This window comes from Danio rerio, chromosome 10 (genome assembly GCF_052040795.2).
Source record: "Danio rerio strain M-AB ecotype USA chromosome 10, GRCz13ab, whole genome shotgun sequence".
Taxonomy (NCBI): Eukaryota; Metazoa; Chordata; class Actinopteri; order Cypriniformes; family Danionidae; genus Danio; species Danio rerio.
This window is the reverse complement of record NC_141030.1, coordinates 3,430,575-3,457,813: the sequence shown is the minus strand read 5'-3', so window position 1 is coordinate 3,457,813 and position 27,239 is coordinate 3,430,575. Positions and strand designations below refer to the sequence as shown.

At 37.4% G+C, this 27,239-nt stretch overlaps 3 protein-coding genes across 4 annotated transcripts in view; 1 reads left to right on the top strand and 2 right to left on the bottom strand.

The window, feature by feature from the left end:
* The window catches only part of zfyve16 (zinc finger, FYVE domain containing 16), a 270,886-nt gene that overhangs the window by 86,464 nt on the left and 157,183 nt on the right, over window positions 1–27,239 (bottom strand). The window lies entirely within an intron of this gene.
* On the bottom strand, window positions 379–20,546 carry hic2 (hypermethylated in cancer 2). Of its 2 annotated transcripts, none has more exons than XM_088651111.1 (2): window positions 20,372–20,546; window positions 379–4,842 (listed from the first exon to the last, which is right to left on the bottom strand). In XM_088651111.1, exon 2 carries the CDS (start codon window positions 4,810–4,812, stop codon window positions 3,130–3,132), a length of 1,683 nt encoding a protein of 560 aa, XP_088507237.1. In that variant the 5' UTR covers window positions 4,813–4,842; window positions 20,372–20,546; the 3' UTR covers window positions 379–3,129.
* On the top strand, window positions 19,254–24,559 carry ube2l3a (ubiquitin-conjugating enzyme E2L 3a). Its single transcript, NM_001002072.2, is given in 4 exon segments — window positions 19,254–19,321; window positions 20,116–20,211; window positions 20,842–21,028; window positions 23,747–24,559. Coding segments are annotated over 4 exon segments (465 nt in total). The 5' UTR covers window positions 19,254–19,294; the 3' UTR covers window positions 23,902–24,559.

The following is a 27,239-nucleotide window of genomic DNA, read 5'->3' as shown; positions in this document are numbered from 1 at the left end:
GCATGCAGCTACGTTCACGGGGTAAGACACAGTTACAATTGGTATCGCTCGAGTTGAATGATGGTGACCTACGCAGAAGCAGGTTCAAACTGGCCTCCCCTCACCTGAGGTCTATGACTGTAAAGAGTTTATGTAAACAATGAGATATTATACACAAGTATCTTTAAAATGTCAATCAATCAATCAATCATTCAAAATGTGCTTTGGTTTAGAAAATAGTCTGAAATTTTGGGTATGAGCTTTTATCGTATTCGTTTATACATTTTCACTTACTAGAACGCTTTTTTTTTTCGTTTTTCGTTTTTTTTTTTTTTTGTTCAAAAACACTCTGGAACTTAAGTAAAACTCTTCCACGTACATCTCTGGCTTATTGGTGTCTTTTTCTCTTTTTGAAGGCGTTTTGAAATGGGAACACACTCGTAAAATCTATTTCGTAGGAAACTAGTGTTTTGCTTTTCATCAATAAAATACAGAAATTGACACAGTATTGACACAGTCTTACAAATGTAGTCGAAAGCCCTGCGTTTATAAAATACACAGAACTATCCCTGAAGTTTTGAAGTAGAAACATTATTGTCACAGTTTGAAACTTTTTGTCATCCTTTTTTTTTTCTGCTCTCCGAGTTCTCTCAGCTATAGTCTCGAATGCTGGAATCGACAAGAGCCTCGCACCACCCAAGACACAGCTTGTTTGATGGTATTCGTAAAATAGCACGATATTTGGTGGCGGCTTTTTCCTGGAATCCTATCGACAACAAAACTACTCTATTAAAAGTCTCCCTGAGTTGAGGTGTGTATCAACGCCAGAGCACACTTGTACTGTAACAAAAACATCCGAAGATATTCAAGCTAGAAAATATTTGGTGACTGTCTTGCATTCGGCTGGATTTTACTGTAACTGGGTATTTGGATAAGCTTTGGTGGTGATGATGCACTGATATGAATATCGAGTCTTCAGCGTACTGACTTTGGATACCTATCGGAGACTACTTGACAAACTAAAGACCAAAAGGATTCCAGGAAAAAGACGGCTGTAAACATTGTTCCATTAACAGGACTATAGCTGCACCCCAAAGTTTGTCATTAACAAGCCCAAACACAAGACTTGGGAGAAAGAACCAGAAACAAATATATCTCTCAAAAAAAAAGGAATGCCATTAAGACTTTAACATTAAGAAGGCTAAGAATCACAACGGAATGTGATACACTGGCGAAATAATCTGTAACTGAGTTATGAAATGAAAATGGCAGCAAAGAATTCAGCACTGAACTATAAATACATCAATCAGTGTTTATCCAACACTGACCATGTAACATTCACCCGACACAATTACCAGCATTTTGAATAACCTCGGATTCTATACCTCGAAAGAACAAATGATAATGGTTTTTATGCGATGCCATGTAACATGGCGTCAAGGTTTGTATTGGGGTATGATGGCTAAATAAGCAATCCAGTGCATCAATTCCTCCTCATTCAGTAAGCTTTCGAAGCATGGTCGATGTGTAACACAAAAACCTACAACACTCGCTATGCTCTCTCATGGTTTTCTACGGTTGTCTGAACTAATACAAATTAGTCCTTCTGAGGTTCTCTTATCAGACAAAGCAAGAAACCAAAAGATACTCTTGAGAAACTACTGTAAACGTTAAATAAAAACATGGAAAGCCAGCGGCCCACCAACCACCAGAAGTTCATTGGTTTTTAGTAAAATGTCAAGTATAAGCTAACATCCCACTACATTGCTCTTTGTCAAGAACTAAAAAGACAAAATCCTTACCTCCTCCAATGTAATCTAAAACCTTTGGTAGGGATATTCTACAGGAAACATTTGTTGGTAAGCCATTCTCCCAAATATTAAATTTCTCTTTGGATTTCTCTGACATAAAACTCTCAATACCTTAAATACATGCGCCCAAAGAAGCTATTTTCTACATTAATGCTTTTAAAACGTAAAAGCTTTGTTGATGGGCTGGTTTACAACTACTTGAAAGCCTCGGCAAAACTTTATACATCTATATTCAGAGACCTCCATAGTTCCAAATGAATGTATTGTTCTTAATTAAGAGGTAGCAATGAGACAAGACCGTATGGTCTCGCCTTGTTCAGTGAAGGGAAAAGAAATCGTATTCAAAAAAAGTCAAAATAACAGTACTGACAGAATTTCTCAAGTTCAATATCACTATAATGAACTCTGCCCAACCCATCAACCAAACAAACCCAACCCTCACTGATCCCAAAAGAAAAAAAAAGGAAAGAACTTCCAGTTAAAACATTCACAGAAGCATATCAATAAGTTATCTAAAGAAATCTAAAAACAAGTACCTTTAAGTTTGGCTTTTCTTTGAGAGTAAAACCCTATATACTTGAGTACCCTATATATATATATATATATTTGAGTAAACGACAAAATATGCCCACGGCCTCTCGACACCACTTTGCCATTGGCTTGCATCCAGATGTAGGAGCAGGGTGTTCATGGTAAAGGCCCTGTTTCCCAGCTACACCTAGAACAAAGCCAGAGGATGTGATGTGCCGAGAAGGTATACTGGGAAATGTTTGGTTGGATGCACAAAGCTTTTATGAAACACCACTTAAAAGACAACGCTATCTTTGAGACCCTTAGAAGACACTTCAAAGAACTTGAACCTTTGTTTATACAAGTACTTGGTCATTACAAGTCCAAAACCGTAGAGAGGGATTTACAGAATTTATGACCAAGAACAGAAAGGAGGAATATTTCTGGGACACAAAAAAAAAAAAAAAAAAACAACAACAACCAGACAGACCACATAGACTTAAGATGTATCATAAAAGCAATGTATGGACTGCAGTGGTTGGGAGTGGTCACAATATCCCAGGAAACCAAAAATATATATATAAAATTAGTACCCCAGTTATACATTCACAGCAACATTCAAAAAGAAAACAAAATCATAACCCATAAACTCATACCAATCGGTTAATTCTTTCCATTGTTGGGGCTCTCTGTCTGAAAGGCTCCTCCTACACTTTACAGCAGATGAGGATCCTGCTTTGGGTTATTGGCTCCTTGCTGTGTACTTCAAATGGAAGAGGTGTGCATTGACTCTTTTTGCTGAGGGTCTCCTGTTCAAGGTGTCTTTGGCTTATGATGGGGAGGTATGCATTCGTAGGTGGCTAATGAGGTTACGCTGCTGGGTAAATTTGCCCCCACAAAGCTGACATTCGTACGGCTTCTCACCTGAGTGAACCCGCATGTGCTCTGTGAGCCGGTATTGGCGAGTAAAGCGCATGCCGCATTCCTCGCAGGCAAAGGGCTTCAGCCCCAGGTGGCTGCGCATGTGGCGTGTCATGGTGCCACGTTGGGTGAACATCTTGCCGCAGATGTTACAGGGGAAGGGACGGGTGAGCCAGTGCGTCTTCTCATGTTGACGAAGAGTGGCCGGATCTTTGTAGCTCTTGTTGCAGACCGAGCAGCTGAAGCGACGCGTCTCGGTGCCATGGACTTGGGTTATTTGTGAAGACAAGTCTTCCGCTTCTACTTCATCTTCCTTTGGATAAGAATCATCATCCTCCTCTTTGATATACAACTCCTCCTCTGTGTGGGTCTCCACGTGGGCATTCAGCTCCTCGGAGCTCGGGAAGCCTTTACCACAGGGGATGCAAACGTAAAGGTTGTCGCCAAGGGCGGGCTCAAAACCTTCCTGGCGGTACACGTAATTGGCGCTATTCCGCCCACCTTCGTTCTCGCTCTGTCCACTCTCTTCACTCTGCTCCTGTCCATTCTCCAAGCCTTCCTCTTCATCTTTACACTGGAAGGATACTTCGGAGTTGCCGTTCCCACCAGCAGGGAGCCTCTCTCCAGCCACTTTCAATCTTTTGGAGACTCCGTTTGGTAAAGTTACTCGTTCCATGTCTTCACCCTTTTTGCCTTCGCTCTTGGGCTGCCGCCTCTGCCGGGTAACCTGCCGGGAGCTTTTATGCTGGTCGACGTCTGGAGGTGGTTGGCTCTCTTCACATTCTCCTACGCCCAGCTCCATGGGCTCTCCAGCGGTGAGGTTCTGCGTGTTGGGGTTCTCATCAAATGAGGCACTGTTGGCTGTGGATTCTGAGGCAGACTGAGGTGATTCTTGTGGGATGCTGCTGGGACTTACTTCTTCAGTGGCTGTGCTCCCTGAGGGGCTTTTCTTGGAAAGGTCTAAACCAAGTTCCTGCATGCCACAACTGCCGTTGCTTCCGTTCTTACTCGTAGAGGGACTGAGCGAATTTGAAGTTGTACAGTGGGTGTTTCTCGCAAACATCTCGTCCTCTGACAAGTCATCTTTGATAAGCTCCTCGTGCCTCTTTGTCTTCTCACTGTCTTTTAACCCTGACATTTGGTTTGGAGTTACAGGTGTAGAGGACAGCCTTTGGTTCCTAGAAGTTCTTCCATTGGTAGGGGTGGTTGGTTTATTAAGGAGGGATCTCCCATTGCGCTTGAGTTTCTTCCTGCAGAGAGCAGCCAAGTCGTGAAGTTGGAGGTAGCTTGCTGCTGTTAGAAGAGCGTTGAAATTGTGGTCACTGAACTGATCAGATGACAAAAGCTTGCCAGTGTAAATGAAATCCAGAACCTGCCGGAATACCGACGGGTTGACCATGTCCGTATCGAGGTTAATCAAGTTGTCATGAAGGATAAGGGACTTGAAGTAGATACTGCTGGCTGCAAGAATGTTCTTGTGTGCTCGAAAAAGGGCATTTTCTACAACTATGATCACATCACACAGATAACCTTTGGCTCTTTGTTGGTTTAGCTGCAGCAGCAATTGTTTGGCATGATTTGGCAATTCCATTTCCAACTTCTTTTTCTTCACCTACAAAACCTAAACAGAGAAATGAAAAAAAGAAGTTAGTACCAGGAGTTGCAAAACAAGTTTATGCTACACATCAAACACTTATCAGATAGTTCACATCAAGTACATTTGCTAACTTTGCAGACACTATAATGATTTTTTTGACCCACGCTGACAAATAAGTTACAAACTGAAGTACTTAGTTTTAAATCACAATAGCTATGTGCCAGCCACTGCTATTTGCTGGTTGATCACAGGGGAGAGGCACCATCATTCAGGCACTATCATCAAATGAGCTTTAAGGCCCCGTTTACACTAGTGTGTTTTAGTTTTAAAACAGCGTTTTAGATCAAAAACGATCCACGTCCACACTAGCGTTTCACCTAGCGTTTATGAACATATCTCCATCCACACTACACCACCAAAAACGTATATCACGTGACCATTCGCACACTCTGGGCATGCACATTCTAGTATTAACAGGAAGCATGTGTCTCACTCGGCATTTGGTTATTGTTAGTCAACAAACGCCGGTTGAACAATGAACGTGATGGCAAAGAAAGCAAGAGAGGTATTTTTGTGGACAGACGACGAGGTCGAGTTGTTACTAAATGCAACAAATGAATAACTGCATAATGGTGCCTAAAACAGACAATAGTGCAAACAACGCTCCCATTTCTGTGTTCATGTTGTTGTTTACAGTGAAGGCTGGTCTGCTGTCTTCTGTTAGCATTAAAGCCGTGTGTTATAGTCATGTGATAGGGGCTTGACGAATAAGGGAAGGATACGCAATGACACAAAAGCCCCAATCAGGTAGCGAATCTCAGCAGCCCCGCCTCCGTTTTCAGATGTCTCCATTTTCCCCCATCCACACCGAGACGGAGCAGCAGCATTTCAGAATGAAAACGGCCTCTCCAGCATTTCCAAAACGCTCCGTTTTCAGCGCTCGAAAACTCCGGCGTAGTGTGGACGGATGGCGTAACCGTAGCAAAACGTACGAGTTTTCAAAATAAAACGCATTAGTGTAAACAGGGCCTAAATGAGGTAAAAGCAAACACACAAACTAAAAGCAACTCCAAGCCATTAACAAACTCAAATCATAATCGTCAGATAACATATTGAACCAGAACAGGCTTCACAAAGTCGTACACTTTTCAGAAATGCTATGTTCCTACAATAAATTTCAACAAACCTAAGGCCCCGTTTACACTAGTACGTTTTAGTTTTAAAACGGCGTTTTAGAATGAAAACGATCCGCGTCCACACTCGCGTTTTACCCAGCGTTTCTGAACTGCTCTCCGTCCACACCAAAACGCTGAAAACGCACATCACGTGACCACACAGACGCTCTCGGGCAAGCGCTGCAGCCCATGTACCCAGATGAGAGCTCTGCTAGTCGGACTTCTCATCAAGCATCTCCCGCTGGATCTAATCTCACTATATTTATTAAACGGGATATTTCATTCATCTTGTTGTCTTTATCTAACGACATATTCCCTGACTTTGGGCATTGGAATCTATTACTTGTTCTCAGGTAACGTGTTTTGGCTGAGCGCAAAGATAAGTTAATGATTAATGCAAGCACGTACATTCTGTATATTGACTGATCGCTTGCCTTTATTTCCTATAATGTATAAACTTATTGTATGTTATACTTTTAAAATGGCCATTATCGATTCTTAAAACTGATACTCAGCAAAAGAGAGGGGATGTTTCGTATTTTCACTGAAATTGAAAGGAGGCAGTTGTTATCGGCTCCGTTTTGTTATAAATATCCAGACAGTGAAGATGACGCTCATCTTATGCAGCACGGCGCCTCAACATGTCTGCTGTCTAAGTTGCTAATATTAAAATGAAAATAGGCAGTTCCTTCAATCATGTTTACATTTTATTGTTGAGAAAGTGAAACAACGAAGCCAGGGTGATGTGAATGAAGTTATAAAGTACACTGTTCCCTTTGAAGATTTACCCGTGTCCTCGGTATAGTCTGCTTTTCCATATCAAACTGAGAAGAAGAGACTGCAGCCTTGATCATACTTGCGAAGTCTGAACTTACACGGAGAAGATTCAGGACTGAAGTGTGTGTTAGGCTACTTAATATTCAGGAAAAGCCCCAATCAGAGAGGCGAACGTCTGCAGCCCCGCCTCCGTTTTCAGATGTCTCCGTTTTCCATCATCCACACTGAGACGGAGCAGCAGCGTTTCAAAATGAAAACGGCCTCTCCAGCGTTTTCGAAACGCTCCGTTTTCGGCGCTCGAGAACTCCGGCGTAGTGTGGACGGTTGGCGTAACCGTAGCAAAACTTATGCGTTTTCAAACTAAAACGCATTAGTGTAAACGGGGCCTAAGTGGTTGGAGCACACTTGAGTAAAAAGACCTTCAGATAGCATGCATAAGCTGGCATCTTTTTCTTCAAGTGTGCTCAAATGCTCAACTTTCAGCTAAAAGCAGAGAAGGGATGAAAGACTTGAACAGTAACACAATTTCTTTTCTTCTGAGGGCGGCCACTATAGCTTAACGTTCCTGCCAGCAGTCATTAATGCCAGCCTCCAGGGTCAGTCCCTTTGTTGTTATATGGGGGTTGGGTGAAACAGGCTAGTGGACGTCACTGACTGGTTTGTGTGACAGACAGCTTGAAACCTGAGCTGGGATATCACCAAGGGTGTGGTGGGAAACAGGTAAACCAGCACCCTTTCCACAGGACAAACAGGCCCTAGCTTGCAGCAGAATCTTTGTTATGCTGCAAAGAGGGTTTCTGCCACTCAGACCAGCCAGGACTGGCGTGTCTGTGGGAAAAACAGGGAATTATCTTTACACAATGCCCAAGCACAGTTTCACGTTTGCAATGTTGTGACTATTTAGTGCCTAATTGGCAGAAATTAGCAAGGGTGGAGGAACACCCCATTGAAAACTACTTCTGTATGTTTATTGTAAGGGCATGCCATTGTATGAGTCGATAAAAATCTATAATTGTGTCAATTTGAATGAAAGCATGAAATAACTTTCTAAAAAAATCAATTAAATGGTGACTGCAGGTCTGTTTATGCGTCATTGATTATTTATCAGTTGTAACAGTGAATTGGATCTAACAGATGAACTATTAACAGTCAATTTGAGACGGCAATGTACAACTAAGCCAAAACCAATAATGGAGACAGGGAAACAATCAGACTAATTTTAAGCTTAAAATCTAAGCTTAAAAAGGCTTAAAGCAGACTAATGACTGATTATTTAACTAGATATTTTTACATTCCCACTAGTACATCACTTGAATAGAAATGCTACTAAAAAAATAGACCAAAGTCAGCAGTTTTAAACGGCTAAGTAAAAAAAAAAAAAAAAAAGACTCAAAATCAGGCAACTATAAAGACAAAATCATCATACTACATTAATGTTTCTCAACCACGTTCCAGTAAGAACATCGCATTTACCATGTCTCCTTAACCAAACACACCTGATTCTGTTCATTAGCAGAGACTAAAAGGCCTGTAATAAGTGTGACAGAGAAAGGAGACATCCAAAACATGTAGTGTTGGTAGTCCTCCAGGAACGTGGTTGAGAAACACGGTACTACATTACAAAAGGAATGTAGTTGTGAACTAAAATACCATTCATGTTGAAAAGTTTTTTCCCCAGTCTCCATTTACTTGTCACATTAAAAACTAAATAAGCTTTAGTTTAGCAAGCCCAGCCCTAAAACTAAGCATACCTCATGATACAATCTCCCAGGGTAATTTTAGGCCTAAAGCACTATAGTACGCTTAAAGAAAGACATAGATGACGACAAACCACAACTGTTTGGTCAAACTTTGATAGCACCAGAAATCCGCTGCCCAAACAACAAAAGACAAGGGACATTTGAAAAATGCATTTATCTAGTAGTTGCACACAAGTCTTGATAAGATTCTGCTAGTCTTCGAATCGCTTCACTGACTTTCTGACCTCTCCTCAAAAACCAGAAGTCCCATCCCAGAGATGAAACAACTCTAATCAGAGAGATTGCTGAAAAACAGCCAAAGTGCAAAACCGACCAGTAACAACACAGGTAAACAAGTCTAGCAAGGACTGCGCTTAACCTCATAAACAAGCTTATCCGGTGGCATGAACCCCCGAGGCCACACATTTTATTGTCTTAATGCCATAAAAACACAGAGAGCACCTTTGCTGTTATGAGAGAGAGCATTGGCCAAACAAAACATTATTCATGAGATGCAGGATAGTATATCTTCCCTACGGCGATTTTACAAATGTTTCAGTGAGCGGTGAAGACTATTAAAACTTCCACATTAGCCAAATATTGATTGGAGTTTAATAAGAGGCTGGTTAACACTTCTTTAGATAATGCCTGCAGACATTAGGATCTAAGTGCTTACTGTAACCAACCACCAGCCTCCAGAGACACAGGCCAAGCAAACCTGATCCAAATAATCTGATGAGCGACCTTAGCTAAGGGATAACACAATATCACTTATCTGAAGAATTCAAAGCCTTGGTCCACTGGCTATCCTCACTTAATTCAATATTGTGCCCTATTTGTCCTATAAAGAAATTTGGGCTTTTTATTCCCAGTAAAAACGAGTGTAAATATCTTTATGTTGTTGATGAAAACTGCTGAATAGCGATGAAACCATTCTCAGATAAGGGTTTATTGTATTGTACAGTATTTAGTTTTATGAACTGTGACATGTCCTTTCAACAACCCAAAAATAAATGAATGAATTCAAAGGACAGATGAAGGAATACCTAAGATTTTAGTTTGGATTAACATGCAGGAAAGAAATCGCACACCATAATCATGCACTAAATCAATCGTGCCAAAAAGTCAACTAGCATTGTGTTTACGTTATTGATCATTTGACATGCAGTCGTACTGATTTTAAACCAGCAGGGCACTTATTGCATCTGTTCAGGCGCTCGCTGCAGTATTTTGCAGATAAATCGAAAGTAAATCAGGGTTCATATTCATGTCATCCATGGGCTGGGCTAAAAGTCGCAGAATACCTGAGAAACTAGATATCAAACTCATCTGTGAAACCAAGTAGCGCTTCTACTTTAAACAAAATGTAACCGAAGATCATAACACAAACAACATTCAGTGTAAGAGAGACGCTATTTCTCTGTGATAGTAATCAACGATTAGAGAATCTGGGACAAAAACAACCACTCAAGCAGATTGGGCAACCCTGGAATAACCCTCAATAAATAACTCGCATTCGTATTAGTCAACATCTCCGCACACCCATGCGATGTAGGTTTTTAGCCCATGAAGTGGTTAAAAGGTTCCAGGTTGAAAGGATCTAGTCAATAAACATGCCAAGCATGTTAGACAAGATTTTAAACACGGGGTGATGCCTTAAAGCAACATGTACACAATGCATGCACTGAGACAAGTATGCAGATCTAAACTGGCCAAAAGGGTTAAACAGAACAATTAAACATAAGCATAAAAACAGAAGACGAAACAAGGTTTACACACACTTTCCTGCCAAAAAAAGAAACTTTTTTTTTTTTTTAAAAGTGACAGACTAGGCATGGGATGATAACCATTTTCAAAGTATACCAAGGTTTAAAAGTCAAGGCTTCAAAATTTTCTGCAATACCGTTCCTAAGATATCTGTACCATTTTTTATTTACTTTTTTTTTCCTTTTTAGGACAACAGTATCTCCAGCAGAGAGAGAGGGATTTAATTTTATTGCCATTTCAGCTTCTATGGCTATGTCATGGCAAAAAGAAAATAGATCAAGTTTATCACTTTTTATAAATACCAATTTTCTATAATTATAAAAATATTCTACAAATTAAAAGTCATCAACAGCAATCAATAATGTCCAAGGTAAAATACATAAATAACAATAACGATAATATACAAGATAAAAATTAAAACAGTTTAAGGTTTCCTTTTGAGAAAAATTGTAAAATTTTAGATAGATTCACATTTAAAAATATTTCCTTTAAAGTCTCTCCAGATAAATATTGTTGTCTGATAACATTAAAAATGGGGCATTCCACACGAATATGTTTAACAGTTTGGTTTCTGTTGCAATATAGACATTTCGGTGGTGCTTCTCCTTTAAGTAAATGTTCATGCGTGAGTCTCGTGTGTCCAGTGCATATCTCAAGCAGAAAATATATCCAATGATGCCGTTTTAAATTGTAAAAAACAATCTGTTTTTGAAATAAATATAGACAGCAGATGTTAACGATTCGTTTGAATGATTTACCCTGACATGTTTACTGCTCCAAAATATTTTAAATGTTTCTCAAAATAAAGTATATTGTGTTCAAAAGAGGAAAAAAAAGTTTTACTTTTAACTCAAACATTTAAAAAAAAAAGAGTATATTTTAGAGCAGTAATCACAATACTGCCAGAAATTTTTATCCAAGGTTATCATACCGTCAGAATTTTATACTGACACATGCCTATATCAGAAATACTTTCCCATCATCGTTACCCAACCAAACAAGACTAGCACAGCTGGCATGACCAGATGAGCAGATAAAGTTGTCAAAACCATCATACATTTCACGACAAACAAGACTGAGCGCCTCTAGAAAGTCAAACGTCTCTCAAAAACACTCAACAGGGCGTGAAACAAGACTTCAATCCAAAAGCCACAACGCGATTCATAATGACCTTAATGATAATGGCTCTAAATAAACTGTCTTACGCGCCGCTCCCACCCCATTCACTCAATACATCTGATCATCTGCATTATTCAAAGCAGAAACCGAGGGCTGCCTTTCATGGGGGTATTGATTAGATCTTAACATGAATGCCACTACATCTGTTAAACACATCTTTTATTCTCATTTTCTCTGACCTTTGTAGGGAACAACAAAACAATTACGACAGGGCCAGCCCGAACTCGCAGGGAATCGTTTGGACGCCACCTCTACAATTGAAAGATAAGCCCTACTGGACCATGGACCTAAACATCAGCGCCTCATTCCTAGCGTCTGCAGGTTACCTTGCTTACCTTGTCACAATACCACGCAGATTAGAGTTTAAGGTGCATTTTCCCCACCCCATCAAGATGTTTGTTCTTATTTGTCTTATTCAAGCAAGCTGTCACCCAGAAAGGGAGTTACTTTAATGGTGTGGCACTGATCTAAAGCCACCCACCACTGTAAAACAAGCCCCCTCCCCCAGCCCATTAAAATGGATGAGATTAAAAGGGTCCTTCAAGCACTCCTCAAGATACAGAGGTAAAATAATTTAATATAACATTCATGCATCAATTAATTCAGGCCACAACAGCACTTTAGAAGCTCTTCATGATGTAAAACAAATGCATAAACAAAGCACTTATTTTTTTCCTCTCATTAAGAGGGATGGAAGTACATGCAGACAAACAATATCTTAAAAGTCTACATTTTTACATGCAGTAAATGCTGCAGTGTAACAGGCAAATATAACCTGTCACAACACCCAAATCTTGATGTTTACACTGCTTGTCTCAGGGTGAGCATTACGGCAAAGGGAAGTAAAATGACTCTACCAGGGTTGCTTCGCAATAAAATCATTACCCAAACGGTACAAGCAACACACATCAGGCAAGACTCGACATATTCCAGCATAAAAGGGGTTTTATAATCATTCACATTGCGATTTTCATCTCACATTAAGTGAAACAAATACATTTGACGTCTTAATTGTGGCTTCTTAATGCATGCATTAACAATGCAAAACGTCATACACATTATACACGAGCGTAATTAAACATCCTAAATAAAAAAAAGCGCGTGCATCAACAACGAAAACGCATCGTACGTGAGCATTACACACGTTAAAGGTAAAACACACACAGAGGGAGGGGTGAACCAGGAATGCTGTCCACATAAAGGGCCACTGATCGGGGTTTGCCATCAAGGTGGCGACGGATCGTTTTCCCTAAAGTGTAAACACGCAAGCATACTCCGATTTCACGTTTAATTCGATTCTCGAATCTGAAGCAGGTATGAGTGTTTTGCTCAAACACCCTGCCTCTGCCAGGCTGCGCTCGCGCTGTGTGTGCATTAAAAGCCCAGTGGGCACGCGATAAGAGCCCTGCGCTGGAGGAATCAGTGTTTCTTTGAAAACCAAGACAAGAAAGCCTCCCCAAACCCCAGCTAAACCGCAACCACGCGTCCCGCGCTGCGAACAACCAAAGGCGAATGTAATAATGAAGTATCCGTACCTTAATGCATCGACAGAAGCTCTTCAAACAGTCATTCTGTTTTCACATCTCACAGCTTTCCGAGCGCCATCTTGCCTGCAAGCTTGTGTGACGTGAGAAATCCTCACCCCTGACCCAAATTTGAATAAGAGGCAGTAAAGAGAGGGGGAGAGAGGGTAAATGCCCTGCCTCTGCCAGCCACACACTCTCATTTGCCTAAACAGCCCAGGGCTGCTGAAATGGTGTAACGTGCCATGACCTGCCACTGCTGCTGCCACATTTGCAATCCAAATGCTCCTGCGTGCGACTGTGGCTCCTGCATCATCTTCATGCTGCTGTCGTTTCTAAGTCTAGTCATACGCTTTCCAGTTTACTGTTTGCACTTCGACCGATTCTTTGTCACTATGCAGGACTGGAGAAAATGTGAGGAAAACTTGAAACTGCGAATACAGTGCTCAGCATATATGAGTTCACCCCTTCACAAATCTGCCTTTTACATTCATATTTTTAATAGGAAGCTTTACAATATTATATTTGTGCTTTAGATTAGTTAGTACTGAAGCCAAATCTGGAGCTAATCTAAAAAATAACTCATGATAACGGTTCTAAAACTAGTACACCCAAATTGAATATATTAAAATATATTTTAAAAATAATATAAAGAATATTAATATGTATATAAAAATATTTAATAACCATTTTAAAAAGAGGAAACATCAATAAAAGCAAAAACATTAAAACATTTTGTAGGTTGTTTTATATTTTGCTCGATTTTAATTATGTTATCTTTCAATTTCTAAATATGTTCTGTGACTTAAATATTATTTTATTAAATATATCCGTTTAATAAATCTGTTTTGTTTAAATGCACCAAAATACACTGCCTTATGTCACTGAGACATTGATAAAAAATTTCATTTTCAAAATGAGGTCAATTATGCTGAGCACTGCAGACTAACACATATACAATTAAATCAATTGTACGCCATTAACATACATAATACAAGAAATAATAATGAACGACAAATATACTCTATGTATATTGATGATTATTCACCAATTTCATCAATCATCAAACAAGGTTTACAGACATTTTCCTGCAAAAAAAAAGGAAGAAATTCGAGAAAGTAATAAATCAGACATACTTTTCCATCCTCGTTACCCACCCAGACAAGACTAGCACAGCTCCTCTATATATATATATATATATATATATATATATATATATATATATATATATATATATATATATATATATATATATATATATATATATATATATATATATATATATATATATATATATATATATATAGCATAACTGAGTACAGCCTATTTTTATCAATTTCTCTGTTAAAATAGGCAATGTTTTTGGTGCATTTAAACAAAAAAGATTTATTAAATAATATTAAATTATTAACCCCCTTTATTTTTATTTTTTTTAATATTTACCAAATAATGGGAATGATAAGTTATTGTGTAACAATGGTTTGTTCTGTTCTGTAGACTATCAAAAAATATAAAACTTTATATATTTAAAAATATAAAACAATCAAAAAATTTAAAACAGCTTTTATTCTAGCCTGAATAAAACAAATAAGACTTTCTCAAGAAAAAAAAAAATATTATCAGACTTACTGTGAACATTTCCCTGCTCTGTTAAGCATCATTTGGGAAATATTTAAAAAAGAAAAAAAATTAAAAGGGGGCAAATAATTCTGACTTCAACTGTACTGTATATAGCTAACACATAGCTTCCCATATGCCAGGGTTTCTGCAGGCTTCTCTAAGTCAAATTTAAAACTTTTTAAGGACATCAAGAATTAAACTTCAGCTGTATGTAGTGCTAAACACTAAGGATTTTTCTAATGGCGCAGCAGAAAAAAAAAGAATAATTTATTTGCCTCATAAAGAAATGCATTATATTGAGGAATTTCCTAGCCACTATTTTAAATAATGTGTCAAATCAAGCAGACCCTAGTTGTATACATGCAACTTTTTCAACATGACTTAAAAATAAAAAGTCACCAAGACAATATTTCACGTGTAACCTCTTAAGGTCTACAGTTTTGTTTTTGAAATGTACGACTTTTTAAGATACCTCGACATACAATTGTATCAACCGTAAGCTATTAGCATACACAATAAAAAATAATGAATGGATGACAAATATATAAGTATATTGAAGAAATGTATTCATGTAAAACACATTGGTGCATAAAGTCATAGATTATAACTAAATGCTGTAGAAGCTCACATTGTCATTTTCTTTCTTGTAAGATGTTTTCATTCAGAAACCCAAAAACTGCAAAAATATGTTGACGTCTGATAAAAGCCTAAAATCTGTTTATAGTTGATCAAAGTACCAATCTTCATTTTGGGTTTTATGGCATGTGGATGATTAGGTATGTGTAATATTGATATATTTTTATTAAAGAATTTCCATGTCTTGGTTGTTTTTCTAAGTTAGCTAACTATTCCATGTAGTATTTTAGTCTAGTTATGTATATGTTTTCCAGTTTACTATTTGTACTTTGACCAATTCTTTGCCACAATGCAGGACTGGAGAAACTGTGATGAAACCTTCAAACCGGTTACAACATAGGCTATATATATAGTTACCTGCAGGGCCAGATGGAATCTGCGGACGTTATTTGCTATTTCTGCAGGGAATTTTGGTAAAAATCTGCGGAATTATTTGGGAGTATCCAGCGGAGTATCAAAACTAAAACCTTAATATATGAAATAAAAATAATAAATCACTGAATAAAAACTGAATAAATTCAGATTTCAACATTTACTCGAGTAAATATACAGAATTAATGATGGGATAAAAATCTGCAGAAATCTGCGGAATTCTGCGGAAAATCTGTGGAATTCTGCCCGCGCAGATTCCGTGTGGGCCTATGGTTTCTACAGGTTTCACCCAGTCAAATTTAAGACTTTTTATGGCCATCAGGAATTACATTTCAGACTTATTTACGGCTAAACGCTAAAGATTTTTTAATGGCCCAGCAGAAAAGAAAATTAATTTACTTGTCCCATCAAGAAATGCATTTAAATGAGTTATTTCTTAGTCACATATAATATATCAAATTAAGCAGATCCTAGTTGAATACATGCACATGCACAAAAAAAAAAACTCTTTAAAAAATGTATAAACTAATTATATGCACAGCAAACTTTAATACTAGTTATGAATAGATTTGGCTAAAAGTTGTATTGAGATGAATTGTTGGTCATTGGATGTGTGTCAGATCAATTGAGTTGCTTTACATAAACAAAAGAAATTTAAGACCTGTTTAAAATGATTTAAGACAATAATTCAGTAAATTTAAGACTTATTTAAGGCGTGCGATTAAGTTTTTTACTTTTTAAGACGTCGTGGACACCCTGATATACAATTATATAAACTGTACGCTGTTAACATACATAATAATAAAAAAATCTATGAAAAAATGGTAAATATACATTAAAGAAAATCATTCATGTAAAATTCCTTGGTTCATAAATTCTGAAATTATTAGCAAAATACTTTTATAAGAAAAATGCTGAAACCAAAAAAAGTGCACTGAGAATGTTGACCTCTGAATAAAAGCCAAGGTCATAAATAAAATAAAAGCTTATAATCGCTGTTTAAAGTACACTGTAAACAAATCTTGCTGACTTAAAATAAAAATATGCAGTTAAATCAAATGAACCATTTTTTACATCTTACATCAATCAAACTGACAAGTTAAACTTTGAGGGTGGCTCAGTGGTTAGCACTGTCGTCTCACAACAAGAAGATCATTGGTTCAAGGCCCGACTGAGTCAGTTGGCATTTCTGTGTGAAGTTTGCATGTTCTCCCCATGTTGGCGTTGATTTCCCTTGGGTGCTCTGGTTTCCCTCATAGTCCAAAGACTATGAATTGGGTAAGCTTAATTGTCAGTAGTGTGTGTGTGTGTGTGTGTGTGTGTGTGTGTGTGTGTGTGTGTGTGTGTGTGTCCTGATCTTCCAGGTTGGGGGTTTAAGTATTGTGCTAACGACTCACCTCATAAAAACTAGATGTTATAAAATACCAACATGGTGACTCTAAATTTCGGCTATAACTTCAGCTATAAGTGGACCTGGGATTAAGTAAGTAAATTTACTTAATATATTTAGTTGAAACCGGATTAACTTATTAAAATACTTTAAATCAACAAAAAAATTTGTTGTCTTTACTTTTTTTTGTGGTCATTTTAAAGTGTAGACAAAGTAAACCAATTTATGCCTTTTGTGAATGACAAGGAACATGTTGTTTTAATATATTCCAATTTAGACCATGTACTTCTATATAGGGGTGGTACAGTGGCTAAGTGGTTAGCACTGTTGCCTCACAGCTGGAAGGTCGCTGATTCGAATCCCTGCTGAGGCAATTGGCATTTCTGTGTGGAGTTTGCATGTTCTCCTGTTGGCTTGGGTTTTCTCTGGGTGCTCCGGTTTCCCCCACAGTCCATGTGCTAAGTGAATTGGAAGAGCTGAATTGGCTGTAGTATGTGAGTGTGTATGGATGTTTCCCACTATTAGGTTGCGGCTGGAAGGGCATCCGCTGCGTAAAACATATGCTGGATTAGTTGATGGTTCATTCCGCTGTGGCGACCCCTGGTAAATAAGTGACTAAGCCAAAAAGAAAATTTATGAATAAATAAATATTTATATAAGATATCAATTTTTTCTAAGTCGGCTTTAGGGTGTCAACTACTTTAACATTATTGCAACTATGAGATTTTGAATGCCCTGCTGAAAAATCCAGCTTAAACCAGCCTAGGCTGGTTGGCTGGTTTTAGCTGGTCGACCAGGCAGGTTTTAGAGGGGTTTTGGCCATTTTTAGGCTGGTTTCCAGCCATTTCCAGCCTGGTCTTAACTGGTCAGGCTGGAAAATGACCAGCCAAATCCAGCTAAAACCAGCTTGACCAGCCTGGTTTAAGCTGGATATAGCTGGTTTTGGCTGGACTCCCAGCTTGGCTAGGCTGAAAATGGCCAAAACCCCTCTAAAACCAGCCTGGTCAACCAGCTAAAACCAGCCAACCAGCTTAGGCTGGTTTAAGTTGGATTTTTCAGCAGGGTGTTTATAGATTATATAGAACTTTTATATCCTTGCTAAAATAATAATAAAAAAGCATCTTGAAAACTGATACCTGTAGACCTGTCGTTTCAAAGAAATCTATTGATTGGATTTTACTTCTTGTATTTCATACATTGAACCATGAATGTTGGGCATGTTGTAAGCTTTTGTGAATACATCTGGTGGTTTTCAAGCCCCTGGTGAAAGACCAACCAGAACAACAGGTTTGTGAAGCAACATACGTAACGTTGTAACGTTGTGTGTTAACTAGTGGTGTTAACAGGTTCATATCCTCTAAAATAGAAGAAGTGAAAAAATGGGTCTAGTAAGTGAATGTATAGAAAGGGAAGTATGGACGTATAGAAAAGGAAACAGAACCAAGCATATGCTGACAGAAAGATTAAAAAAATCAGCTTTACTTTTTAATTCTTTCTTCAGTATATCTGTTTTTTCATCACATTGCTATAATAAACCAGACTCCTAAAATGTCAGGCTTGAAGTTATAATGACGTAGCCCAATGTTTCACATGTAAATGTTCATCTTTTGGTAAGTGTACAGCACTATTGAAGTGCTCTTACACCCCCTGGTGGACTTGTTTTAGTTTACTTACTTGAAGTAAATTGCAGGCCATACAGTTTTAAATCGTAGTAAATTGTATGCTAATAAGTTACTTAGAGAAATATAGCTAATATTTCCCTAAATAACATACACAGATTAAAAATTTAAAACGTCGTCATGTGTATTTCTAGTTGTCCATTCGGTCAGTTATTTGGTATTTTGTATATATAAGTTACTATTATAAGACACTATATAATATATTGTATTGTTGTACTGTTTTGCTAACTCGCCTAGGACGTACTTAGCATGTGCATGTCAGCCAAGACCCTATAACTTATAAAACGAAGTGTAACAGCTAAGGAAAAACAACAGATATCGCTTTTTAAAAATCACAATATTAACGTTTAACCCATTTCAATTGAGCTTTTAAAGCATCTAAATATGAATATGTTAAAACTATGCACAACGCGGAATTTATTGAAATCACGTTTATATTATTTGGGTTGTTTTTGTAAAGGTTATAATTGTTTGTTAATTAGTGGATTTATTTAGGAATTATTAACGACACAGTTTCTCATTTGATGGTCAAAAGATCATTTACTAGTTTGATTAGTTTATTTGAATGACTGAAGTGAATCGAGCGCGCTTTGCATTGTGGGTACAAAGCAGATCCAAGATGGCGGCGAGCAGGCGACTGCATAAGGTAAATATTCTGAAAAATCAGCTTTAATGTGTGCTAAATACAGAATTTACACGTTTAATCAACGTAAACTGACTCATCGAGAAGTTAAATCGCTGTTAATTCGAAACATGAAACTTTAGAGCACTCTGGGGAGAATTGTAACGTGGATGATAAGGAAGAAGCTAACGAGCTTAGCTGTAGTTCGAATAAACCTTTAAAATGGTAATAAACGATCAGAAAAAGCGCGAATAAAACAAACTCTGTTCTAAACGAGTATGATTTAGGGTGTGGGTTAAAATAAACTTTTGTATGCCTATTAAAGATTGGTTTCGTTGACAGGTGATGCTAGTTTGATAAGACAGACAGAAACTAGCTTATCAGTAAGTTTATCAACTAAGAACAAAGCAAACATAATGTCTAAATTAAAATGTAATTAATAGTTAATTATGACTGACAAAGTTTTATGGGCGATCCTAATGTGTAATCTGATTATTTGATACAATCAGAAAGAGAAACAGGAAGTGTGAATGCTGCCTTGTTTTAAATTGTTTAACGTTATATTGTACTGAAATAGTTTGACATTAGTTAACTTTAAGACCGTTCTTAATTCAGATTTAAATAACTATGGGCATATTTAAAACTTTTGGGTTTTTTTTGGACTCGTAAAGTGAAGAAATAACAGTAGTCAGTGTTTTGCCTGAACATGATCACGGTAAAACCGAAAGCATTTTGTTCTCACTTTGTGGTTCCTCAAATCTCTCAACAATTCAAGAGATGTCAGATGTCTTGGTTGCCTCATACTCTGTGTTTTATAGGAACTTGATGAGATCCGCAAGTCTGGAATGAAAAATTTCCGCAACATTCAGGTGGATGAGTCAAATATTCTGACCTGGCAAGGACTAATCGTCCCTGTGAGTGTGATAATTCTGTAAGAAATTGTCTCAAAGGTATAGTTCACCCCGAGATGAACGTTTACTCACTGTTTACTCGCCCCTTAATTGGTTCCAAACATTTATGAGTTTCTTTTTTCTGTTGAATGCAAAATAAGTTATTTTAAAAAATGTTACAGACCTGTTACCATTTTAGTAGGAAACACAAATTCTATGGAAGTCAATGGTTACAGCAGGGGTCACCAATCTCGGTCCTGGAGGGCCGGTGTCCCTGCAGGGTTTAGCTCCAACTTGCCTCAACACACCTGCCTGGATGTTTCAAGTATACCTTGTAAGACCTTGATTAGCTTGTTCAGGTGTGTTTGATTAGAGTTGGAGCTAAAATCTGCAGGACACCGGCCCTCCAGGAACAAGTTTGGTGACCACTGTGTTACAGGGTCTTAAAAATATCTTCTTTCGTGTTCAACAGAATTCAGTCAGTCAATCAGGTTTGTGACAAGTGAAGGTTGAGTAAAAGATGACAGCTTTCTCGTTTGGCTGAACTATACCTTTTATTTATTGCATTTAAGTACTTCACCACTACTAAGCATTTAGTTGCCAATCAGAAAAGTGCATTTCATTTAGCATGTGTCATGTTTTCTTAATTTTCAGGACAACCCACCATATGATAAAGGTGCATTCCGGATTGAGATCACATTCCCTGCTGAATACCCCTTTAAACCTCCCAAGATCACATTTAAAACCAAGATCTATCACCCGAACATTGATGAGAAGGGTCAGGTGTGCCTGCCGGTTATAAGTGCTGAGAACTGGAAACCAGCTACCAAAACTGACCAAGGTACGCCACGTCATGCTCATAATAATGCCAGTAAACAGATGAAGAGTTCAAGAGCAAAAACAGATATTTTTATTCATTTGAATAATTTTTGAAAAATAGATTTTTTTACTTTAACCCCATTTTAGCAAATCAACTAAAATATATACAGGGTTCCCATGGGTCAGGGAATTTTAAAAGATGTATTCCAGACATTGAAAATCAGGATCTATATATATAAATAACAATACAACACATATATTATATTAACAATATTATATTAACTTATTGTTAATTAATTATATTAACAATAAACACTTTCTTTGCCATTCCAGATGACTTTATTAATCAGTGATTTGAGTCATTGCAGAGATGTATGGATGCAGTCCTCCAAGCTCATGATGGAGTCAGACACAATATTCATTCTGTCTCCACTGCAGCAGGACTTTATATTCTATACTGGACATTATTCCTGTTCAGTGACAAGACTTTTGTCTAAGCAAAGTCTGTCCTAATTAAATAATTAATAATCAAGGCATGATCATATTTTATTTAGGTAAAATAAGTGTAATCTAGAGGCCTTTGCCTTTCATATAAGCCACTTTTGATACCAAATAAAAAGAAATCAAGTTATTTGTTGTTCATAAAACTTGGATAGGCAACAAAGTGTGTGTATGTGTGTATATATATAATGTACTTTTTTTTTTCCTGGTTATGGAATGTCAAAGATTATCGCTATTTAAAAATTAGCTTTCCATTTATCAAAATTTTATTTTTCTATTACATGTTTTTTTTTGTTATTATTATTATTAATAAATGGTCGTTTACTGAATTGAAAATATAGGTTGCGAGCTAATTACTGTTGAATTTTTACCTTTGTTTTCCCCTCTGCAACCAATATTTAGTCACATTTTTATAGTCATATGCTGGGATCACACCTAATACAGAATTAAGTAGTCACGAACTTAAATTCTATACAAAGTCAATGGAATCGTGTGAATCGTGTGAAAATGACACGAAATTGACCTCAAACATGTCCACTGTGCAAGTTCAAATAGTTGAACTAGAGCTTAAAACTCACAAGGTGAAAAACATCCCGCTAGTAAACTAGTCACCAAGTGACGTGGTGCTCTGCTTGGTGTGTGTGAACCCAGCATCAAATTGGTGTGAAAGAATCATTATTCATCGATCAATGTTCTATCAATGTTATACTCTAATCAAGAAGATTAACATGCCCCTTTAATTAAACAAGGTAATTCAATCTAACGTCCCGTCCAGCTTTGCTTCAGTGCCCTAAACAGATGCGACTTGACAACATGCAGTTAAAGGTTCTGTGAAGTGCTTCAAAATGTGTTTTAAATTTTTTTAAATTAGATGTTTGGCGCAATCTCAACTGCAACACGAAGTGAGGGTGGACCATATAGTAGCTCCTAGTCTTAAAAAAACAGCCAATAGCATTTTGCTTTATAACTGCTCTGCCAGTGAAAGTAGTTAAGCTCAAGCGTATCAAATGGGGCATCGAAGGGGGTGGGGCTTGTCAGATATTAAAAAGCACTTGATTGATTGGTCAGAAGATTTGATGAGGAAACTGAAGTATGTGGTGACATGGAAAAAGCCCAGGGGTGTCCAAACTCGGTCCTGGAGGGCCAGTGTCCTGCAGATTTTAGCTTCAACTTGCCTCAAAACAAATGCAAGGATGTTCTTAGAAAGCCTAGTAAGAGACAGGACTGAGTTTGGACACCCCTGATTTTGGCCCCATTTACACTAATGCGTTTTAGTTTGAAAACGCATAAGTTTTCCCATGGTTACGCCATCCGTCCACACTACGGCAGAGTTTTTGAGCGCCGAAAACGGAGCCTTTTGGAAACGCTGGAGAGGCTGTTTTCATTCTGAAATGCTGCTGCTCTGTCTCAGTGTGGATGGGGGAAATCGGAGACATCTGAAAACAGAGGCGGGGCTGCTGAGATTCCCTACCTGATTGGGGCTTTTGTGTCATTGCGTATCCTTCCCTTATTCGTCAAGCCCCTATCACATGACTATAACACATGGCTTTTACGCTACTGGAAGACAGTACTGGAAACAACAACATGGGCACAGAAATAAGAGCGTTGTTTGCACTTTTGTCTGTTTTAGGCGGCATTGTGCAGTTATTCATTTGTTACGTTTAGTAACAACTCGACCTCGTCGTCTGTCCACAAAAATACCTCTCTTGCTTTCTTCGCCATCGCGTTCATTGTTCAACCGGCGTTTGTTGACTAACAATAACTAAATGCCGGGTGAGACACATGCTTCCTGTTTATACTAGAACACGCATGCCCAGAGTGCATGAACGGTCACGTGATATATGTTTTTGGTGGCGTCGTGTGGATGGAGATATGTTCAGAAACACTAGGTGAAACACTAGTGTGGACGCGGATCGTTTTTGATCTAAACCGCCTTTTTAAAACTAAAACGCACTAGTGTAAACGGGGCCTTATGCAGAAGTGAAGCACTGGATGTTTATATCAGTGTGGATTTGGTCAGTTTTTGTAGCACACTAGCTTATAGATGTCCTTACAGCTTAACATACTAATTCTAACATTTATTAAAACTTTATTTTAACTTCATGGGAGTTTTAAATATATTTTATACTTTTTGTCTGCTCAGTGCTAATAGACCATTGACATTCAGCTTTTTAGTCAGGGAATTTGACATTTGGCTTAGAGGATGTATATAAATGTATTTATTTCTCCGTCTTTACAGTTATCCAGTCTCTCATCGCCCTTGTCAACGACCCGCAACCAGAACACCCTCTGAGGGCCGACCTGGCGGAGGAATATTCAAAAGACCGTAAAAAGTTCTTTAAGAACGCAGAAGAGTTTACAAAGAAACATGGCGAGAAGCGGCCAGTGGACTGATATCGCATGGGCGTCTTTCCCTTGTTTTTCCTTTGCCCACTCCTCCAAAACAGCCCCTCCCTCCCCAGTCCAGAACCCCGCCAGCCTGCCCTCACTTAGCTGCATCCGACCTTCGGCAGAAAGACCTCTGTCTCTCAGCCTGTAGAGGTTGAAAGGGTGTTAAAATTGTGGTCAGCGAATCATGATAATGAGAACTCGATGATGATGATGATAGAAGTGGTGAGATCTGGGGGCGGGGAAGGACGGGGTTGTTCCTTTTAATTTGTTCTTAAATTGCACAGAGATATGTTCAGCTCATGTAATCTGCTGTGTGATAAACCTTGACTGTTTTCATGGGCAGAATACTGCGGTGAACCAGAGTATAATGTTAAGCCTTTCACATTTATGACATTAAAAGAAATCAAACCCAATAGTTCATTAATGGAAACACATAATACATCAAAGGTGTGTGGCAAATGTTTTTTTTTTATTATTATATAAATATATATTTCTCTTTCATCTCTGCAATTTTTTATTATTTTTTTGCTTAGATTGCACTGTTTTCTGTGGAAAAAGGTTTCATGTTCTTCATAATCAGTTTGTAACACGTTGAATCACAAACTAGTCACTGTCACCCATATAGTTTATGATGTCATAAAAAGGAAAGCAAATACCTTTCTGTCTGATTGACCATTATATGTCTCAATACCTCACTGGCACACACACAATATTGTGCTTTAAACATTAAGGAATAAAACAGATTTGTTCTTTCCCTTTAAGAATATAATGTAAGAATGCCTTCATTCATTAGCTAATTTTTGAGGTAGGTAGAAGATAAATAACTCTACATTTTGTCTAAAACTCACTACTTGGTGCTTTTTATTTTAAAATGTAACTCATATTTTGATTTGAGCATTATTCCACAGCAAATAAAACATGTTTTGTAGTTTTTAAAATTAATTTAATATTTATTCTCTTAATATTAACGTTATTGTAGCGTTTTGTTAATTATAAAATTACTTTACGTGATGAGAACTGCATCATTTGTACTTCACGATGGAGCATTTCCTCATTATGACCAGAAGGGGGAGCTTTGCTCCATTAAAAAACCTAGGAACCGCCAAATCACTGAAGATCCGATTGGAGAACTGGAGGATTAAAGTTCAGTGAGGTAAATGGGTCAGTTTGCGAAACTTATATTATTGACTACATGTTCCTACATTAATATACAGTTTAATATTCAATTTAACATTCAGCCTGTACAAAATGTATGTGGTAAAATATTTGGCAGTAAAATAACTTCATTAACACCTTCAGTGGGTTTTGGGTGCACATACACACTCAAAAAATACCTGTATGTTTGCAGTATCTTACAGCCAGCACATTTAGTTGTGAAGTGTGCAGACATTATTTACCCCTGTAATCAGCTTCTCTGTTAAGTATAGAACCAAGATTAGCATTATTGGAAACGGCGCTAAGCAGCTCCAAAATGGAGAAATGAATAAAACAGATTTGATCCTTCCCTTTAAGAAAATAATGTAAGAATACCTTTATTCATTGGCTAATTTTTTTATTTTTTTTATTTTATTTTTTTATATTTGGCGTAAACACCGTCAGTGGGTTTTGGGTGCACATATATACACACTCTAAAAAAATACCTCTTAGTACAGTATGTTTGTAGTATCTTACATAAATTATTACTAAATATTATTACATATATATTATTAGAAACTAAGCAGCTTAAAAATTGAGAAATGAAAAACAGATTTGATCCTTCCCTTTAAGAAAATAATGTAAGAATACCTTTATTCATTGGCTATTTTTTGAGGTAGGTAGAAGGTAAATAACTAGATTTTGTCTAAAACTCACTACTTGGTGCTTTTAAAAAAAAGCAATACATATTTAAATTTTAGCATTATTCCACAGCAAATAAAATAAATTTTGTAAATTTTAATTTATTAAAAATTTATGCCATTAATATTAACAATTGAACCGGTTTGTTAGTTATAAAATTACTATTTGTGATTAAGAAATACATCATGATGGAGCATTTCCACACTATGTCCAGTAGGGGGAGGTCTGCTCCATTAAAAACCCTTGTTTAAGGAACTGCCACTGAAGAAGATCCGATTAAAGTTCACTGAGGTAACGTTAAATGGGTCAGTTTGCGAAACTTCCATTATTATTGACTACTTGTTCCTACATTAATATACAGTTTAATATTCACTTTAACATCATTCAGCCTGTGCAAAATGTATGTGGTAAAATATTTGGCAGTAAAATAACTTCATTAACACCTTCAGTGGGTTTTGGGTGCACATACACACTCAAAAAATACCTGTATGTTTGCAGTATCTTACAGCCAGCACATTTAGTTGTGAAGTGTGCAGACATAATTTACCCCTGTAATCAGCTTCTCTGTTAAGTATAGAACCAAGATTAGCATTATTGGAAACGGCGCTAAGCAGCTCCAAAATGGAGAAATGAATAAAACAGATTTGATCCTTCCCTTTAAGAAAATAATGTAAGAATACCTTTATTCATTGGCTAATTTTTGAGGTATGTAGAAGGTAAATAACTTTACATTTTGTCTAAAACTCACTACTTGGTGCTTTAAAAAGTAATACATCTTTTAATTTACGCATTATTCCACAGCAAATAAAACAAGTTTGGTCATTTTTTTAATTTATTTACATCTTATGCCATTAATATTAACAATTGTACCGATTTGTTAGTTATAAAATTACTATTTGGGATTTAAAAATACATCATTTATACATCATGATGGAGCATTTCCACACTATGGCCAGTAGGGGGAGGTCTGCTCCATTAAAAACCTTCATGCAAGGAACCGCCAAATCACTAAAGATCCGATTGAAGAACTGGAGAAGGATTAAAGTTCACTGAGGTAATTGGGTCAGTTTGCGAAACTTCCGTTATTATTGACTACTTGTTCCTACATCAATATAGGGTTTAATATTCAGTTTAACATCATTTAGCCTGTGCAAAATGTGTATGTGGTAAAGTGTTTATATCAGGCGGTAAATAGCTTCATTAACATCGTCAGTGGGTTTTAAAAATACCTCGTTGTATATTTTGAAGCATCTTACAGCCAACACATTTATTTGTTAGGTGTGCAGACACATTATTTACCCTTGTAACCAGCTTCTCTTTAAGTATATAACCAAGATTAGCATTATTAGCAACGGCACTAAGCAGCTCCAAATAGAGAAATTAGCCGCACTGGATTAGCCCGTCTAAAGATGGGAGGCCGGTGTCTGGAGTTAAATTAGTTACAGTTTAAACCACCAGGTAACACGGGTTCTGTTAAAATAGACCTTGACAACTTGACAAACACT